At 40.2% G+C, this 20,702-nt stretch overlaps 1 protein-coding gene across 13 annotated transcripts in view; it reads left to right on the plus strand.

Moving 5' to 3' along the window:
• The window catches only part of COL8A1 (collagen type VIII alpha 1 chain), a 163,145-nt gene extending 142,766 nt beyond the window's left edge, over nucleotides 1-20,379 (plus strand). For 8 of the 13 annotated variants that reach the window (XM_073892556.1, XM_073892562.1, XM_073892571.1 and 5 more), the window contains 2 exons: nucleotides 12,029-12,416; nucleotides 15,780-20,379. In XM_073892556.1, the coding sequence (XP_073748657.1) occupies nucleotides 12,062-12,416; nucleotides 15,780-17,689 (2,265 nt within the window). In that variant the 5' untranslated portion in view covers nucleotides 12,029-12,061 and the 3' untranslated portion in view covers nucleotides 17,690-20,379. Of the gene's footprint in view, nucleotides 1-10,657; nucleotides 10,722-12,028; nucleotides 12,417-15,779 lie in introns of those variants that run through there. The other 5 variants (XM_025868590.2, XM_073892596.1, XM_073892550.1 and 2 more) reach the window with 3 other exon arrangements.
• The last annotated feature ends 323 nt before the right edge of the window (nucleotides 20,380-20,702 follow it).

The following is a 20,702-nucleotide window of genomic DNA, read 5'->3' on the forward strand; positions in this document are numbered from 1 at the left end:
TGCAACAGCCTAAAAACACCTTTAGTTCACATTGTATGATTTACACAAATTGCAGTAGTACGAAAAAGACAGAAAGATGCTCTCCAGAGTGCTCCCCAGTCCTCCTCGGGCTCTGCCAGGAAGGAACTGACCTTGCTGCATATCACCAGGCCCATAGGATGGGGAGGACCTTATTCTTCGGATGCTCTCATCATAGCCTCCTTTACTATAGAACTGCCTTTAAATTTTGGATTTTCAATTTTTCTTACATAATGAACATTGTTCCTCCTAGAAACATGAATATGTCAAACTATTCACTACCCACTTCTCCTTCCCAAGATGCATACTCTGTATTCATTTGTCATTTCTCTGACAGGAGGCATACATCAACACTTGATAAGTAACTCCAAGGGAATTTTTGAGCTTACACATTGTAAGAAGTTTTTTTTTTTAAATCATTTGTAGCCACTTTTAGAAGATTTCTCTAAGTAAGCTGCAATTTTTATTCAATCTTTAAATATGGTAAAAAAAATTACAAATCAGATTTTTATCCCTAAACTTTGTTTCTTATCGAGATCCTTCTTTTTGTTTCTAGTCAGGCGCAGCTCATGTCATCAGAGGAATACTTACAGGGAGGGGGCGCTGTTCAAACTCTTCCTGTTCCATCTCCGAGTGTTAAGAAGGGAGAGAGAAATATTGAAAGATAACTGGAAGTGTGAGATTAATTAGCTTTATGACATCCAAAAGGCTTGAGCATGTACATCATGAAACTATTTATCTAGGAAGTGTGGATATGTTATTCATGTTCACACCATAGAATTTTAGAACTACAGGAGACCTTGAAGTCATCTAGCCAGTGTTCCCATTCTGCAAATGAAACCAATGCCTCAGCAGGTTAATGCCTGGCTTAGGTCAGAACTAGAATTTAGGTGCTCTATGCTCTGAGAACAATGATGTGGTCATGTTATGGGGAGAAAAGCAAAACAAAGCAAAAAAAGGAATCCACTTTAGAACTTTCTCTTTTAAGAGTCCTCTCAAGTATTTTATAAACTATTTGGCAGCTGACATGATTCCATTTAGAGAGACAAAAGGAGTTAATTGCAGACTTCGAGTATGTGAACTATTATTTTAAGAAAAATATTCTCCAGATGTTTCCCACCTCCTTTGAGAATGGGAAAGAGGAAATGAGTTTAAAGTTCAGCAAGAAAGAGCCAGATTAGATATTAAGAAATGTAGGTCTATGAAATCCTGCAGTTGGTTACTGGGGAATGTTGTGAAATCTCCTCTTCTGGAGAATTTGTGGAATGTAGGGATTGGTCATTTGTTTCAGAGGGGTTATGTGGGTGGCCCATTCCTAGAGGTGGGGACACAACCTAACTGACATCTCAGGTTCTGTAGGTCCTGTGACATCATGGTCTGCTGATAGCTAGTAGGTGAGGTTGTTTGCTGCTCTTTGTTATAGCAGATTCATCAGTGAAGCATGTAGGTCAAGCTGCTTTATATTTATATCAGTCCTGATAGATGTAAATGGGCAGATTAATTAAAACTAATGAGTGCTTATGGGATGATCTTGCCCACTGCCTTCATTGGAGTGACTGACCAACATCTGGAGAGCTTTATTTCTTTAGGTTCCATCTTAGCATATTCACCTTGCTAGTGGCTTTCTAATTTCATGAATACCTTCCAAGCTTTTGTCCCAAGTCCAAAAAGCAAAAAGGTAGGGATCCAGTCCAGGATCACATCCTATATAACAGAGAAATTATTTCTTTCAGCTAAAAAGGCAGCCTTGGTATTTGGAGGTCAAGATGGAGAAAAGTGACAGTATAGTTAGATCTGTACCTTGCAAAACAAAGTAGAAAGATTTGTTAGTTAATGTATTGGATGATGGCTTCCAAAAGTAATCAAATAAGGATTTAAAAATTTTAACTTGGGATCTAACAGCCTTCAATTTCAGTAAAATAATCAATTTTACAAATACAGGACGTGAGATATCATTTGAGCTTAACATTAAAAAAACTTAATAAGTGGATATAAGATTTATAATATAATGTATTTGAAGTATGTTCATGGTGCTGGCATAAAGTGCTCAAAAACATAGCTAATATTATTATAACTTTTGTGTTCATTGGCCTGCCTTCCCCAGCTGTCCTCTGGTTCTAGTTCTCTGGTTTTCTCATATTCAGCCACAGATTTTGCCCCTTGCCACCCTGGAGCAGCATTGAACCATTCTTCCACCTAACCCCCAAAATCCATTCCCACAAAAGAATTAGGTTTTCTTCAGAAGGATTAGGGTTTCCTCATCTCTGAGGATATGAAGGAGGAGATTTACAATCCATATCCTATAATAAACATAAAAAGCCTGTCTGAAATGAATTTTTCTTTTCTTGACTGCTCCTCCACTGGAGATCTCCTTTTCTGGGACTCTCCTCCATGTAGCAATCAACTCAGCTCACACTTAATCTCCTCCAGAATTCCCCAGAATTTCTCTATCCTCTATTATTTAGAGTTGCTTCTCTCTTCCTTTAAAACCCAGGTGCCAACCCACCCAAGCACAGAAGACTCAGTTTCTATAGTAAAATGGGTTTCAAAGAACATCATCTCCACAAATAATAACCATCTACTTCCTTACCTAACCTCTCCTGCTTTGTTTTTCTCCATATTATCCAACACTGCCTATATTTAGGTTTTTGGCTATTTTTTGTGTCCCCATCAAAGCATAATTCTCAAAATGTTAAAAACACAGTTCTCGGGCTAGATGGCTTCCCAGGGGAATTCTACCAAACATTTAAAGAAGAATTAATACCTATTCTTCTGAAACTGGTTCCAAAAAATAGAAATGGAAGGAAAACTTCCAAACTCATTTTATGAGGCCAGCATTACCTTGATCCCAAAACCAAAGACCCCATCAAAAAGAAGAACTACAGACCAATATCCCTGATGAACACGGATGCAAAAATTCTCACCAAAATCCTAGTCAATAGGATCCAACAGTACATTAAAAAGATTATTCACCACGACCAAGTGGGATTTATTCCTGGGCTGCAAGGTCAGTTCAACATGCGCAAATCAATGTGATACAATACATTAATAAAAGAAAGAACAAGAATCATATGATCCTCTTAATAGATGCAGAAAAAGCATTTGAAAAGTACAGCATTCTTTCTTGATCAAAACTCTTCAGAGTGTAGGGATAGAGGGTACACACCTCAATATCATAAAAGCCATCTATGAAAAACCCACAGCCAATATCTTTCTCAATGGGGAAAAACTGAGAGCTTTCCCCCTAAGCTCAGAAACACGGCAGGGATGTCCACTCTCACCACGGCTATTCAACATAGTACTAGAAGTCCTAGCCACAGCAGCCAGACAACAAAAAGAAATAAAAGGCATCTGAATCGTCAAAGAAGAAGTCAAGCTCTCACTCTTTGCAGATATATGATACTTTATGTGGAAAACCCAAAAGACTCCACCCCAAAATTGCTAGAACTCGTACAGGAATTCAGTCAAGTGGCAGGATAGAAAATCAATGCACAGAAATCAGTTGCATTTCTATACACCAACAACAAGACAGAAGAAAGAGAAATTAAGGAGTTGATACCATTTACAATTGCACCCAAAACCATAAGATACCTAGGAATAAATCTAACCAAAGAGGCAAAGAATCTGTACTCAGAAAACTATAAAATACTCATGAAAGAAATTGAGGAAGACACAAAGAAATGGAAAAATGTTCCATGCTCATGGATTGGAAGAACAAATATTGTGAAGATGTCAATGCTACCTAGAGCAATCTACACATTTAATGCAATCCCTATCAAAATACCATCCACTTTTGTCAAAGAAATGGAACAAATAATCCTAAAATTTGTATGGAACCAGAAAAGATCCCAAATAGAGAAAGGAATGTTGAAAAAGAAAAGCAAAGCCGGTGGCATCAAAATTCCGGACTTCAAGCTCTATTACAAAGCTGTAATCATCAAGACAGCATGGTACTGGCATAAAAACAGACACATAAATCAATGAAACCGAATAGAGAGCCCAGAAATGAACCCTCAACTCTATGGTCAACTAATCTTCGACAAAGCGGGAAAGAATGGTGGAAAAAAGACAGTCTCTTCAACAAATGGTGCTGGGAAAATTGGACAGCCACATGCAGAAGAATGAAACTGGAACATTTCCTTAGACCACACACAAAAATAGACTCAAAATGGCTGGAAGACCTAAATGTGAGACAGGAGTGCATCAAAATCCTAAAGGAGAACACAGGCAGCAACCTCTTCGACCTCAGCTGCAGCAACTTCTTCCTAGAAACATCACCAAAGACAAGGGAAGCAAGGGCAAAAATGAACTATTGGGACTTGATCAAGATAAAAAGCTTTTGTACAGCAAAGGAAACAGTCCACAAAACCAAAAGACAACCAACAGAATGGGAGAAGATATTTGCAAATGACATATCAGATAAAGGGCTAGTATCCAAAATCTATAAAGAACTTATCAAACTCAACACTCAAAGAACAAATAATCCAATCAAGAAATGGGCAGAAGACATGAACAGACATTTTTCCAAAGAAGACATCCAAATGGCCAACAGACACATGAAAAAGTGTTCAACATTGCTCGGCATCAGGGAAATCCAAATCATAACCTCAATGAGATACCACTTCACACCAGTCAGAATGACTAAAATTAACAAGTCAGGAAATGACAAATGTTGGCAAGGATGGGGAGAAAGGGGAACCCTCCTACATTGTTGGTGGGAATGCAAACTGGTGCAGCCACTCTGGAAAAGAGTATGCAGGATCCTCAAAAAGTTGAAAATAGAGCTATTGTATGACCCAGCAATTGCACTACTGGGTATTTACCCCAAAGATACAAATATAGTGATCCGAAGGGGTACGTGCAACCCAATGTTTATAGCAGCAATGTCCACAATAGCCAAACTATGGAAAGAGCCAAGATGTCCATCAACAGATGAATGGATAAAGAAGAGTGGTATATATATACAATGGAATATTATGCAGCCATCAAAAAACCCCCAAAATCTTGCCATTTGCCATGACGTGGATGGAACTAGAGGGTATTATGCTAAGTCAATTAGAGAAAGACATGTATCATATGATCTCACTGATATGAGGAATTCTTAATCTCAGGAAACAAATTGAGGGTTGCTGGAGTGGTGGGGGATGGGAGGGAGGGGGTGGCTGGGTGATAGACACCAGGGAGTGTATGTGCTATGGTGAGTGCTGTGAATTGTGTAAGACTGATGAACCACAGACCTGTACCTCTGAAACAAATAATACATTATATGTTAAAAAAAAAAAAAGATAGTAGGAAGGGAAAAATGAAGGGGGGGAATTGGAGGGGGAGATGAACCATGAAAGACGATGGACTCTGTGAAACAAACTGAGGGTTCTAGAGGGGAGGGGGGTGGGGGATGGGTTAGTCTGGTGATGGGTATTAAAAAGGGCATGTATTGAATGGAGCACTGGTGTTATATGGAAACAATGAATCATGGAACACTACATCAAAAACTAATGATGTCATGTATGGTGATTAACATAACATAATAAAATAAAAGTAAAAAAACTACAACTCTCATTCACAAGTGAACATGTCAAAGTTTTATTTAACATGATGACAAAGTGGGTTTGAAATAAAATATAAACCTGGGTTTTTCTTTTATCATCATAAGCTAGTAAAAAAGAATGCTGAGATAATGCTGTTAGATACACAACTGGTTAACATAGTACAGGGCAATAAAACCGTATCCTGGTCAACATCGTTTAGAGTTGTTAATATCTGTAATGCTAATCAATTAAGCAATAAGTTACATGTCCCTAGATGATCCTAAGGTGGGCTTATTGGCATGATAGTAAAAGGTCATGTAACCATTCCTCTTTTGCCTTAGCCAATTTTGGGATATATTTTTAATTTCCCCTTCCCACCTCCCACTAAAAGTAAGCTACATGTGCACTGCCATTTATGAATCAGAAAAGGTGGGTCTCCCCTACCAGCTGCTCATGTAATAAAAATAACAACAAAAGTTGTATGACATGGGGTGCCTGTGTGGGTCAGTCTGTTAAGTGACTGACTTTTGGTTTTGGCTTCGGTCATGATCTCAGGGTCATGAGATGGAGCTCCACATTGGGTTCCATGCTCAGCGGGGAGTCTGCTTGAGATTCTGTCTCTTTCTCCCCCTCTGCCCCTCCTCCACTTGTTCTTTCTCTCTCTAAAATAAATAAATAAATCTTTAAAAAAATTTGTACAACATGGTAATAGGTTGCTTTATGAATGTTTCTATCATTATTAATATTCAAGTAGGAAATGTGAGGGCTTTCTTGTCAGCAACTGTTGTAGACAGGATTCTAAATGCAGAGTGAGGCTAAAGTAGATATTTTCTAAAGCCTCTATCAACACTAAGAGTTTTGACTGTCAAGCTCTATCAATAAATATTGAGAAAATCAAAAGAATATCACATATTTTCCTTGTCCTCAAGAAGTTTACAATCATGTTGTGGTCTAATGGACAAAAAAAACAATAGGAAAAAACATAAGGTCGATGAGCTGCATTTAACTTTGTGTTAAATTTTCAGGCGCCTGGGTGGCTCAGTCAGTTAAGCATCTGCCTTCAGCTCAGGTCATGATCCCAGGGTCCTGGGATCGAGTCCCACGTTGGGCTCCCTGCTCAGTGGGGAGCCTGCTTCTCCCCCTGCCCCTCCCCCCACTAGTTCTCTCAATCTCTCACACATGTTCTCTCTCTCTCAAATAAAATCTTTAAAAAAATAATTTTGTGTTAAATTTTCAGTAGGACAGGGAAGATAATGATGGGTGAAAAGGCAGGGAAGACTTGATGGAAGAAGTAGGACCTGAGTTGGTCTAGAGGAATGGTAGGTGATATGGGCTGAGTTGTGTCCTCCCCAAATTCATATGTTGAAGTCCTAACCTCTAGTACCTTCAAATATGACTGTATTTAATGAAGAGGGGTTTTTTAAAAAAGAGGAAATTAAGTTAACATGAGGTCAGTAGGGTAGGTCCTGATCTAACATGACTGGTGTCCTTATAAAGGACACAAACACACAGAAGAAATATCATGTGAAGATAAGGGAGAAAATGGCCATCTACAAGCCATGGGGAGAGGTCTCAGAAGAAACCCCCATGCCAACATCTTGATCTCTGACTTCTAGTCTCCACAACTGGGGGGAAATACATTTCTATTGTTTAAACCATCCAGTCTAAGATACTTGGTTTTGGCAGCCCTAGCAAACTTATACAGTAGGGTTGAAATCTGGAGAAAGATTAAAAAGTAAAAAAGGAGAAACCTCCAGGGGAAAAAAAAATACAATAAAGAGGTCAAAATGAGTATAGACGTAGATGAAGAGTAAAATTTTGAAACATAGGTTTACATTAGTGAAAGTCACTTGTAACTACCATTGTGATAAATAGGATTTTCTCGGGTTTTTTTAGTATTGTGTCTTGAAAGACAAATAAGCCTTTCAACTTTCACATCTCTATCCAAAATTTGCTTTCTCAGAAAGGTCTTACCTCACCACCCTTTCCAAAACAGTGTCTTCTGCCCCAAGTGATTTTCGAGCCATTCACCCTGCTTGGTTTTCTTCACAGCACTCAAGTCTAAAATTGTAAATTTATTTTTAACTTGTTTATTATTGCCTGTCTCCCCACACTGGAATGTGAGTTCAATAAGGTCAAGGACCTCATCTAATTCACTCCTTTCTCTAGTACCCATAACAGTAATAATTAGTAGGCACTCCTTACAGATCTACACCTAATGAATGAATTGCTCTGAGAAATGCAAGCAGGACAGAACCTTCTTTAAAAGGCATGGGAAAGCCAAGGAGACAATTCTGGTGAATACTGCAGGGGTAGGATTCTGTCTGACTTCCCCTTGCTTCAGGGGCGATAAATCTGAGGCCTTGAGAAACTACCAATCCTGTGTGAGGGGCTGCCCAGCAGCAGATGAGAGAGGCTTGTACACACACACACACACACACACACACACACGTGCGTGCACGTGTGTGCACTGTGTTAGCACCATGTGAAAGGGAAAGTTGGATTTAGGGCAAGAACATTCTTTTGCACAGCAAGCCAAAATCTCATGGGGATAAATGTACAAATAAAATGCTGAGGAGTGTCTAAAATAATATATATCACATTATTCTGTTATATACATTATGGGTCACATGAGGAAACTGAAACTCTCTGCAGCCCTTCCCAAATATAGGGAACCATTTAGGGCTGTTCAAAATGATTAGGATTGGCGACTTTGGCACCAGAATGAATAACTGCCTTGGTTCAGCTGCTCTTTTTTGCCATTTTTAACAAGTACATTTTAATGGCCATTATTGTTTTATTCATGTTAGGTTTATCATTACTGCAGTTAACCTCACATTTATTTTGGCTAGTATCCTTCTTTGAAAGTCTTTGACATTTTAGTTGGTTTTGATTTGTCTTTTTGGTCACACTCCATTAATAATAACTTAAATTTGAATGGTGCTTTTCAGCTTACAAAAAAATCGTATTATCATTTGTGTCCTTGAACAGCTCTGTGGGAGAAGCTGAGATTATTATTTCTTTTTTATAGTTGCTGTTTTATAGGGAAGGAAACTGAGGCTTAAATGAAGATAAGGGACTTGCCCAAAGTCATAGACATGGTGAATAGCAGAGCTACAACTCAACTCCAGGTCTTTGACTTATTCTTCAAGGCTTTTCTCATAATGACATGAAACCCATCACTAAGTTGGCCTGACTGGCAAAGATCCACTGTCCACACACATTATATATGTTTATGTTCATGCATAATCAAGCGCACACGCACACACACACGCACACACTCATGCACGTGTGGTATCAAATAGAAATCTAAGAAAACAGCGACTAGAACTCACATTATTATGTCCTGCACCCTCAGAAAAAGGAAAAAGAGGCAAGAAAACCCATTACCACCATTTCTCCCAGCAGAAATTCCAAGGCTCCTTCTTCCCACCAGGTGTTTGTATAGCCTTACACAAATCTGATGTTCTTCTGAGTGATTTGGGGAGAACCACCACACCACTTTGACCACCAAAAATATCCTCAGGGACAAGAGGGAAATTAGTAAGTGTAAGTAAGTCAAGCGGTAAATTCTAACCAGGGCCCCTATATAAATATTCAAGTTAAAACTGAACAAAGTTTATTTAAATAAAGAGCCAGAGAAATGGCAGATGGCAGACCTAAAGAGGTGGTTTTCAGGAGAGAAAGGCCAAGCCTACAAGAGGAAATAATTGTAGTAAAGAAGGATCCACTGGGCCTTTGGTATTCAACTGGTCTTCCCAGGCATTTTGCTTCCTTCCAGTTTTCCAGTGTTTCATTAGATTGTCCTGGTTTAAAGATTATTAAATATAATCCAAAACATTCACTGAATTGATGGAAGGGCGAAGGGCCAAGCATGCTAGCTTACTCTTAAAGACATCACCACAAGCTTAGGGTTTAGTAATTAAATTCAGTCATCCCCAAAGATGGAATTAAGTCCCAGCTTATACATCACCAGGTATTACCATGTATTTCTGGTATGGATTAACATTTTCAGCTCTCTAGTGACTGCCTTAGACATTGAATGTTAAGGACTTTAGAGAACAATTGAGTCTTATTTTTAACAAAGAAGTTGAAGGGATCTCTTAAGATATATAAAACTGAGAAATAAGGTCTGAAGTTCTAGTCTTCTAAGTGGACAAAGTAAGGAATAGTGGTATGTATAGTATACTGTAATTTGTGTCTTAAAGGTGTGTGTTGTATATGTGCATATTCTTAGAACACCTCCAGAAACATGAAGAAAAATGGGAAAAGTTGTTGCCTCCAAGAGAAGGGATTTAAGTTACTGGACAGAAGTGGGTGGGAAATTTACCTTTTTTATGGATATCCCTTGCTACTCATTAATAGTTTATACGTCTGTCACGTCTACTAAAAAAGTCTAAGCTCTGTGGGGGCAGGGCCCATTGACCATATTATATTTATCTTTGTAATCCCTGGCTGGGTCTAGCATTGTGTTTGGTAAGTAGTCAATAAATTTATCATTGAGTACTTACAGCAGATGTTCTTTTCCCATCTAAAATAAAACTGACTATTACCGAGTATAAATCAATACTAATTTTGTGGCTTTTTCCAAATGGTTTATAATAATTAATCATTCTTAGACAGAAAATAATTCCTTTCTATCTCCTCCCATTTACCAGCCCATGTATTATTTCAAGTACATTTGAATCAACCAGTTCTTGAGACTATTCTGATTTATGAAATGGAGGACATTTTATAAATCATTTTGCTGACAGATGTTTTGGGGGGAAATGACTAGTTAGTATACTTTAAAAAATTGTAAAGCAGTGAATTTTGTGGTAGAGATTCCATTAAATATTTTCTTAGGTGCTTTTTATTAACCAATTCTTTTGTAGCCTGTTCTCACTCTTGGCATTACTCTTGAATAGGATGTCGCAAAGTCAACACATATTTTCTAAGAAGTGGAAAACTATGATCCAGAATTAAGTAAGGCAGAAGCAAAGAAAACAAACTCACAGAATGGAAATTATAATTATTTAGAGATAGAAGTTTATTCAAAGTTCTCCAGAATATTCTTACATTAAAAATTGTGAGAACCTTGCCACATCTTTCTCCAGCATAATGGTGACACTCCACCGAGGATTCAGATTTTCATCAAGACCTTTTAAAGGTGTGGGGAGCACCTTATTATGTCGTGTGAGTACCCTGGAGAACAGACTTCAATGTGTACCACACTTACCCTCTAGTGGGCCTTTGTGAGCACTGCAGTTCCCTAGGCTTTTGGGTTTTCAGCCCTAGGCATTTCCAGAGGTCTTTTTGAGTTCGTTTTTTATAAACATATAAGCCCCATTAATATTTATTCCATTAACTGTTAAACTGCAAAGGATGCTATTAAAGGGCTTGTACAGCTTATTCTCATGAGTAGTTAAACATCGTTGTTTTCTTTACACAACTAGTTTTGCCTTGTAAGCTCCTTTCTTTCATAATAGTATAAAGACAAACATCAGTGCACTCCAGGTCCAATTAGGCAAATTCTAAATTAACGACTTTATAGTATTTAAGTAGAACGAAATGGCATTCCTGTATGTGCATAATTATGATAGTGATTTTTTAAAATATTTTGGGACTGTCACATGAAGTACCTTCTCTCCAATTCAGAAGACTTCCACAGTTTTCATTACTGTTGTTTGCTTGCTCTTTAAATCTTACATTACTTTGTGACCACACCAAAGCAAAAGGCAGATGAAAAATCCCAGCCCCCGGCGTAAAGCTTATCAATTACCAACTGTTTCCACTTAGAATAGAATTTTGGCTCGTACTAACAAAGCCTGACTTGACACCAAGTTTGTCTCCTTTTGGACAATGTACTCTAGCCATTAAGATTAAGTTTAGTGCAAATGTGTGACACTCAAAATAACAGCGATTTAAAGAAGATGATAAACCTTTAGCTCTTTCTTGTGTAAACAAATTTCAAATGTAAGGATTAATAGGGACCTTCGTGTTCAACAAAGGCTGAGGTTTATTCTAGCTTGTTACTCCACCATGCTCAGTGCACGGATTTCACTTCCTGGTCCCAGGTGTCTGGTCTGTTTCCAGGCAACGTAACCACATTTCAGCCAGCAGGAAGGAAGAGGAAAAACAGGGCCACTCTTTTAGGATCCTTCTTGGAAGTTGTACCTATTACAACTACATCCAATTGGACAAAACTTTTGTCACATCACCACACCTGGCTGAAATGTCTTTATTCTGGGCTGCTCTGTTCCAGCTAAAAATCAAGAGTTCCAATACTATGGACGAAAGCAGAATTGATATTTGGGGATACACAGCAGTATTTCCCATAGCTTATAATCCCACCAATTGCCTTCATTTGACAGTTCCTAATCTTTTCTATTTTTTGCTTATTTCCTTCTGAGAGGTAACATCATCCTCCTTTTCATTTGCCTTCCACGGGTGATGTTCTGATGATAAAGATTGTTTCCTTTTTCTCCCCCTTCTTTCTCTAGGTAAACTCGTCACTTGGCCTGCCAGTTTTAACCATGTTGGTGCATTCATTCCTTCCGCAGGTGATGGCTATGCCACCTGGCCCTCCACTGCTGGGAGTGCTGCTTACCATTTCCCTGGGCTCCATCAGGCTCATTCAGGCTGGTGCTTACTATGGGATCAAGCCGCTGCCACCACAAATTCCTCCTCAGATCCCACCGCAAATTCCGCAATACCAGCCTCTGGGCCAGCAAGGACCTCACATGCCTTTGGGGAAAGATGGCCTTAACATGGGCAAGGAGCTGCCCCGCATGCAGTATGGCAAAGAATATCCACATCTACCCCAATATATGAAGGAAATTCAGCCAGTGCCAAGAATGGGCAAGGAAGCAGCACCTAAGAAAGGCAAAGGTAACATCATATTCCTGTGCTGTTATGAAACAGCAGCTTTCCAAAATCCGAAACTGTAAGATCGGGGGAGAAGCTAAATTTTAGAAATTTTTATTTTGGAATGTGTTACTGACATTGTTTACTGTGCTCTAAACTCTATCCTTGAAAAGTTCAAGACCTAAAAATACAAGCAAAATTACTGTTTTATGTTGTGCTTTATTTTAACAGCATTAAATGGCACAAAATGTATTTTTATTCCCTTATTCATTATCTATTCCAACATTTGGCAACTATTTAATGAGCATCTATTTTAGTGTCAGAAGCTGGGCCAGATGCTGGGGGATTAAAGCGGTTGGGGGGGTTTGGTGACAAGCCTACAGGAGGCTGCTGGAAGGCGTGGAGAGCAGGACTGCTCTGCCTCTTCCAAACTTTTCTTCCCTGAACCTGAGGGAAGCCAATCTGGATTCACTCCCTCTCATTGACACTCACTCAAAAAGGGTACTTCTGATTAAGACGGTTGAAACTAGAGAGGGACAGGTTATCAATGCAATTTCTCAGCATCACGATGACCTTGAGTGAAAATTGCACATGACTTGGTGCAGCAATATATTACCTCCAAGAATTAAAAAAAGAAATCCATTATCTTAAAGAAACAGCTTTCAAGTGCTTTTCTGCAGTTTTTCAGGAGCACAAGGTAGATTTGGAATAGGAATAACTTCTAGTTCTTAAGAACCAATAGCCTTAAAAGATTTCGAAAAAAGTTTACAGCATCATCTAGTGTACAAAGAAAACTTGTGCTAGAATACCTTTTAAAAAGTATTTTTGAATACCATTAAAACTGCTTTTTTCCAACAAGTATCTGGCTAACTTGTTTCTGCTTCAATAAATCTTTGGAAAACTCAAAATAAAAACAGGTGACTAGTCAGTCTTCTTTACTGGGAGAGCAGTGTTGTTAAGGACCTGCTGTGTTAGAAATATATACATATGAAAGCACTTTGTGAACCAGATGCTGCATAAATGCCAGTGTTTTTAAGAGCGCTTTAATTAAGCTACTACACCTGTTAATCAATAAACTGAGAGGAGACTATGAAGGGTAAGGACTGCATATAGAGATGAAAATTTTTCCCATTGCCTTCCAGCCATATTCATTAGTTATTCAACACCTACAAAATGCTTATCACTGTGAGAGACACTTTTTTAAAACTTCATGAGGTTCATCTGGATTCCTAGGAAACCTAGAAATTGTAGGAAAAGAACTGCATCGGCATAGCAATTCCCTTTGAGGAAGTGGAGGTCATTCCCACTGGTCCCTGAAAAAGCAGGAATCTCTGTCTGGGGTGCTAGTGGATTTGGTGCTAAGAGGCCTAGAGGCCAGAAATGAAAGACCTGAAAATAATATAACTACTGTATGTCAATTATATATTTCAATTAAAAAAAAAAACACCTCTCTGAAACTACTTTTCTTTGTAAAGTAAGATCTGTTGAGAAAATCAATGGCATAGGTAAGTAAAAATGCTCAGTAAATACTAAAGCATCATAAAACTTTTGAGTTGCTACAGTTGGTCATTCAAGAAACCCTAACTAAGAACAGAGTACATTCCAGGCACTGTGCTGGACACCAAGGAATCCTGATGAGTAAGACATGACCCTGCCCCAGACACTCTTGATATCGTAGTATGTACTACACAATTCACTGCTTAAATATAACATGTCTTAATAGTACGAGACTATCGACTTAGCATAATTGAAGTATTCCCAATTTTCCTCTTCAGGAGCTGATATTCCACTTAGGGGATGGTCTCAGCCATTTGTTCTCCTTCCTTTCTTAAGTGGCCTGCCTGGCTTTTGGCACTTCCTGTACTTATTCTGATGGGTACCAGATTGCAATAAGAGAATTTGCTAAGAATATGAGTTCTGCGGTTCTATTTTGTTCCCTGACAGTAGGTCAGTGAAAAATATAATGGTCAGGATTAAGACGTGACTGCTGTTAACATAAAACTTTGAGGCCATAAATTTCACTTATGTTTCATTTCAGTAGCATAGAAGATCCAGAGTTGTGTTACTCTGAAAGGCACAGTATAATCATCATAACAGAGATGTGCTTTGTATTTTGATAATAATTTGTGAAAGCACAACGTCTTTCACATCTATTATCTAATCTTGTAGCAGGGCCATAATATTCTTGCTGCACAGAGAGGCAAGCCGAGACAGTGAAGGCCCAAGTGGCCCAGTCCAGACTTCAAGACCAAGAAGAGCTTCCTGCTCTGCCCAGCTCAATTCCTTCCCCACACTGCTTGTCAGCCTCAAGTATCTTACTCACTTCTCCTGTTTGAAACCCAATTTGCAAATGAGAAATAATTTATTAAAAATTTGAATTCATATGAGACTTAGGAAATCCTATAGCACATTAAAGAAATTAAGCAAAAGTATTTGGCTCTAGAGGACAGATGTGAAAGATGTTATTTATTTTTTTTAAGATTTAGTTTTTTAAGATTTATCTATTTATTTGAAGGGAGAGAGAGAGGGCACATGTGCACACATGTGTGGGGGAGAGAAGCAGAGGGAGAGGGAGAGAATCTCAAGCTGACTCCCTGCTGAGTGTGGAGCCCTAAATGGGGCTTGATCCCATGACACTGAGATTATGACCTGAGCTGAAATCAGGAGTCAGCTGCTTAACCTACTGAGCCACCCAGGTGCTCCATGTGGAAGATGTTATTAAACCACATACAAGATAAAATACTTCTATTATATGATAATTACTTTCCCTAACACATCATACTGTATTTCAACACAAGAGGAAATATTTAGCCACAAATTATTATATAAAAAAACAAGGACATGGAAAAATATAGCATTAAATAGAAAATGTAATAAAAAAATAAAAATGGAGAATGACTCCATTGTTTAAAATACACACACATGCGCGCACGCGCACACCTAGAACATGAGATGGAAGTACATATAAATGTCAAGTGATTATAGGCAACTCTGATTTTTCTTTATCCTTTTTTGAATTTTCCAAAATCTCCACAGTGAACACACCATAACAAAACTTGGAGTTTTGTACTCGGAAAAATGTTTCTTCATACCTTTTAGCTTTTTTTCTTTAACCAATGCTGATAAAAGCAGCTACAGATATCAGTCCTCAAAAAGTATTTCAAACGTGACAAAGCAATTATTAGCTTGATTGTTCTTTAAGTTCTGATGGTCCCGGAAGATGGACACATTATTCCTAGTCTTTCCTCTCAATAAGTAATGGTCTAAGGTTGTCAAAACTAAATAATGATCGTCATGACTTCCTTGAAGAATAATAAATATTAATTTCTCCCTTTTGTCCCCTCCCTCTCCCCCCCCTCCCCCGCCCTCTCTGTCCCTCTCCCCCAGTAGAAATACCATTAGCCAGTCTACGAGGGGAGCAAGGTCCCCGTGGAGAGCCTGGCCCAAGAGGACCACCTGGGCCCCCCGGCCTACCAGGCCATGGGATACCTGGAACCAAAGGAAAACCAGGGCCACAGGGATACCCAGGAATTGGAAAACCAGGTATGCCTGGAATGCCAGGAAAGCCAGGAGCCATGGGAATGCCTGGAGCGAAAGGTGAAATTGGACCCAAAGGAGAGATTGGGCCTATGGGGATCCCAGGGCCGCAAGGACCTCCAGGGCCTCACGGACTTCCTGGCATTGGAAAACCTGGTGGGCCAGGGTTACCAGGGCAACCAGGTGCAAAGGGAGAGCGAGGTCCCAAAGGACCACCAGGACCTCCAGGCCTTCAGGGTCCCAAAGGGGAGAAGGGCTTTGGGATGCCAGGTTTGCCAGGCCTCAAGGGTCCTCCAGGGATGCATGGCCCTCCTGGCCCTGTTGGACTTCCAGGAGTGGGCAAACCCGGAGTGACAGGCTTCCCTGGGCCCCAAGGTCCCCTGGGAAAGCCAGGTCCTCCAGGGGAACCTGGGCCCCAAGGCCCTATTGGGGTCCCGGGAGTTCAAGGACCTCCCGGGATGCCTGGAGTTGGCAAACCAGGCCAGGACGGGATCCCTGGCCAGCCAGGATTTCCAGGTGGCAAAGGGGAGCAAGGACTGCCAGGGCTGCCAGGACCCCCAGGCCTTCCAGGGATTGGGAAACCAGGCTTCCCAGGACCCAAAGGTGACAAGGGCATAGGGGGTCTTCCTGGGGCTCTAGGACCAAGAGGGGAGAAAGGACCAGTAGGTGCCCCTGGAATGGGGGGTCCTCCAGGAGAGCCAGGCCTGCCTGGAATCCCAGGTCCTATGGGTCCTCCAGGTGCTATTGGTTTTCCTGGACCCAAAGGAGAAGGTGGGGTTGTAGGGCCACAGGGGCCACCAGGTCCCAAGGGCGAGCCAGGGCTTCAAGGCTTTCCAGGAAAGCCAGGTTTCCTTGGTGAAGTAGGGCCCCCTGGCATGAGGGGTTTGCCAGGTCCCATAGGGCCCAAGGGGGAAGCTGGGCACAAGGGTTTACCAGGGCTCCCTGGTGCTCCAGGGCTGCTGGGACCAAAGGGAGAACCAGGAATCCCAGGGGATCAGGGTTTACAGGGCCCTCCAGGCATCCCAGGGATCGCAGGCCCAAGTGGGCCCATTGGACCACCTGGAATGCCAGGCCCCAAAGGGGAACCCGGTATCCCAGGGCCCCCTGGGTTCCCTGGAGTAGGGAAGCCTGGAGTAGCAGGACTTCATGGGCCTCCAGGGAAGCCTGGTGCCCTTGGTCCTCAAGGCCAGCCGGGCCTTCCAGGGCCCCCAGGCCCTCCAGGACCCCCAGGGCCCCCAGCTGTGATGCCCCCTACACCACCACCCCATGGAGAGTATCTACCAGATATGGGGCTGGGAATTGATGGAGTGAAACCCCCCCATGCCTATGGGGCTAAGAAAGGCAAGAATGGAGGGCCAGCCTACGAGATGCCTGCCTTTACAGCTGAGCTGACTGCACCTTTCCCACCTGTGGGGGCCCCGGTGAAGTTTGACAAACTGCTCTATAATGGCAGACAGAACTACAACCCACAGACGGGCATCTTCACCTGCGAGGTTCCCGGGGTCTACTACTTTGCATACCACGTTCACTGCAAGGGGGGCAACGTGTGGGTTGCTCTGTTCAAGAACAACGAGCCCATGATGTACACGTACGATGAGTACAAAAAGGGCTTTCTGGACCAGGCGTCTGGGAGTGCGGTGCTGCTGCTCAGGCCCGGAGACCGAGTATTCCTCCAAATGCCCTCAGAACAGGCTGCAGGACTGTATGCTGGGCAGTACGTCCATTCCTCCTTTTCAGGATATTTATTGTATCCCATGTAAAAAAAGAAAGAGAGATTTAATAGAAGAAAAGAACATGACGCACCGAAAAAATCCAAATGAAAAACATAATTGCTTCAAAACATTTATATAGTTGGAAAGTTATATTTAAGTGAAAATCTAAACCATCATGTACAAATAAAAACTAAGATGCATGTTTAATGCTCTGCATAGCAGCCTGTAATTAAAAATGATGGGATAGATTTATGTATCAAGTACTGACACTTGTGCTGTACCCACTGGAATCATAATAGCTATTGTATTGTTATATGCTTCCATGATAACCTGCTTATTCAGATCAGTCAAAATATTTCAGTATGAAAGATCATAGCTAATGAAAGTCACTTGCTCACATTGTTTAAAGATTTATAAATATGGCTTAAGGAAATGTCAATGATAACAATTATATACCGTATTTACTTGCATAATTTCCTCTGTCTTTGGGCAGATGTTTTGCCAGGGAAGGTGGGGGAGGAGTTCTGCTGTGCTATAGCCCCAGTGGGAGGGAGTCGGGGGGAGCAGTAGGGTTTTAGTCCAAGGGCTATTTCCCTCCCGTCAGAGGCTGTATGTCTCTTATCAACACGAGTCCTCAGAATTGTGTATCTCGTGTTTCTAAAAGAACAAGTGAGCTAATCGCCTGCCATATAATTTACTCAGTAAATTCTGTGTGCCTCACACTGGATGAGACATTTGAGGGACATAAGGCAGTGCCCCAAAAGGAGCTAAAAAAACAGTTGGGAGACAGGAGCAGTAATTAACTCACTTATTTCTTAAGGATCCTTTTTGTTTTATTTTCTGTAATTTTTTTTCTTCCCTCCATGTAATTTCCACTATGACCCAACTAATATAAACACATGGAAGTCATAAGAAAAAAATAATAACTTTCCAGTTTTGTGAAATATTCATTATCAACAGTTTTTAATTATGTTTACATGTGTATAAAAATCCCCTTCTTTTGCCTACCCATACAAATGACTACAATGAGGTTTCACCCATGAAAGGGCTATTGCTATTTTTCAGTAGCAGTTGAATTTTGAAGAAATTTCCTGGTGTAGTATATATGCAAACTGGCATGTTGTCTCAGGTTCCAAAGTCAATTTCCAAAATCCAAGCCATCCTTCATGTGGGGAGAAAAAAATTTCAGAATTACATAGGAAAATAACTTTTTTTGAAAAAACAATTTCTCAAGTTTTAAATTTAAAAATGGATGTACTAGTGTAGGTACTAAAACTGTAGGAAAAGAACTGTTTCTTTAGAAGCAACCTGTGGAAGAGCTATCTGAAATGTCAAAGGGCAATAAGAGCCCGTGCTGCTTGTGTCACCTCACACTCAGCACAAGCCAAGAGCCAATACAAGTTTAAAGAGAAAAATAAGTATCTTTCCAGGTTTTCACTTAGGTACATACTAACTGCTGCAGGCATTCAAATCTGGTCTCAAAACACAGGCAAAATATTTCAGTCAGCTATGAGTCTGCTGCTGATACTATAAGCCACTGGGGGAAATAATGTGGGGCTGTGGTCGTAGAATCTTGTATCTGTTCCTCAAAATTAAGAGTGAGAAGTTGAGGGGAAAGGTACAGATGGAAAAATACACAAATAAATACGGTATAAACACACATGGAAATGTGTCTATGTCAAATCTGAATCATTTTAACCATCAAGAAAAATTCTCCTCAACCTAATAGATGTCTTTCCCTTACATGGTATACGAGCACCATTTCTTCTCAATTTCTTAAGAAGAGAAATGAGTTCATTACCAGAGGGTTTCTTATTCACTGCTAATTATATGACAGATTTTCCCATCAAAAGATACCCGACCCAACCTTCATTTTCAAAGCAGACAGTGTCTATGTGGTCAAACATCCTTCAGATTGGTCTTGAGGATGCTGGTTTTGGACTGATGACTATGGAGACAACAAGGATCCACTGGGCTCCTTCTGCTGAATAGCTGCATTGGAATGGCTTGGAAGCAAGTCAGATCAGCTGATCTGTAAATCCATATTTATCTGTACATGTATGGGCTTTTTATTTCCACCAAGTAAGAGAGACAGTACCTCTTTAGTTAAGACCAAATTTCACTTTTTAAAATACCTTCCAACTTATTTATTGGTTGTTACTCAATTGCCTATATATATATATATATATATATATATATATATATATACATATAATGTGTGTGAGTGTGTATATTATCAGGCATATGCTTCTAACTTTTAGATGGGGAGGAGCAAAATCTATGCCAGATACTGTGTATTCTACAATGGTGCTAATCTCAGAGCTAAATGAATTACTCCATTTAATTTAAAAAAGAATTTTAAATAATTATCTATGTGTCTGTGTTTCCCTTTTAAGTGTTGCACATTATGTTAACACATTAGTGTAAAAGCAGATGAAACAACTACATGTTCAAAAGTCTAGGGGTAGTGCTATAATCCCTATTCAATTCAAAATCAGCTAGAACTTTTCCATGTGAAATGGACCAAACTGGCATTATGTTATTTAAACACAGAGTTTTAATGCAGTATGACATCCCACGGAGGGAAAGAATGTCTGTAGTGGGTGACTGTTCTCAAATATTTTACAGAACACCATGAAAGGTGACCAGACTGGTGACTTTTTTGAGTTTCCATGATAGATTTGAGACTTGTCAATAGCAAATCATTTTTGTATTTAAATTTTTGTACTGATTTGAAAAAAGACTTATTAAATATCTTTAAAAGTATATTTCTCATCTTGTTCATATCACTCAGCGGACACTGAACCTCATACTTTTTTTATCCCCCACTGTACTAATGAGCTGCTGAAACAGAGACCAAAAACAGTCACAGCTTAAACAGGACAATTATTTCTCTTTAACATAATAGCTCTGAGCATCAGCAGTCCAGGGCTCATATAGTAGCTCTAGTGAGAGCCCCAGGTTCCTTCTGTCTTGCCAGTTTTCTGCCCCAAAGGTATTGCCCTCATCCCCAAAGTCCAGGACAGCTAACCATCACAGCCACATTCCAGCCATTAGGAAG

The sequence above is a fragment of the Callorhinus ursinus genome, unplaced genomic scaffold (assembly GCF_003265705.2).
Source record: "Callorhinus ursinus isolate GAN/ISIS: 27379988/994484 unplaced genomic scaffold, GSC_fseal_2.0 scaffold1, whole genome shotgun sequence".
Taxonomy (NCBI): domain Eukaryota; kingdom Metazoa; phylum Chordata; class Mammalia; order Carnivora; family Otariidae; genus Callorhinus; species Callorhinus ursinus.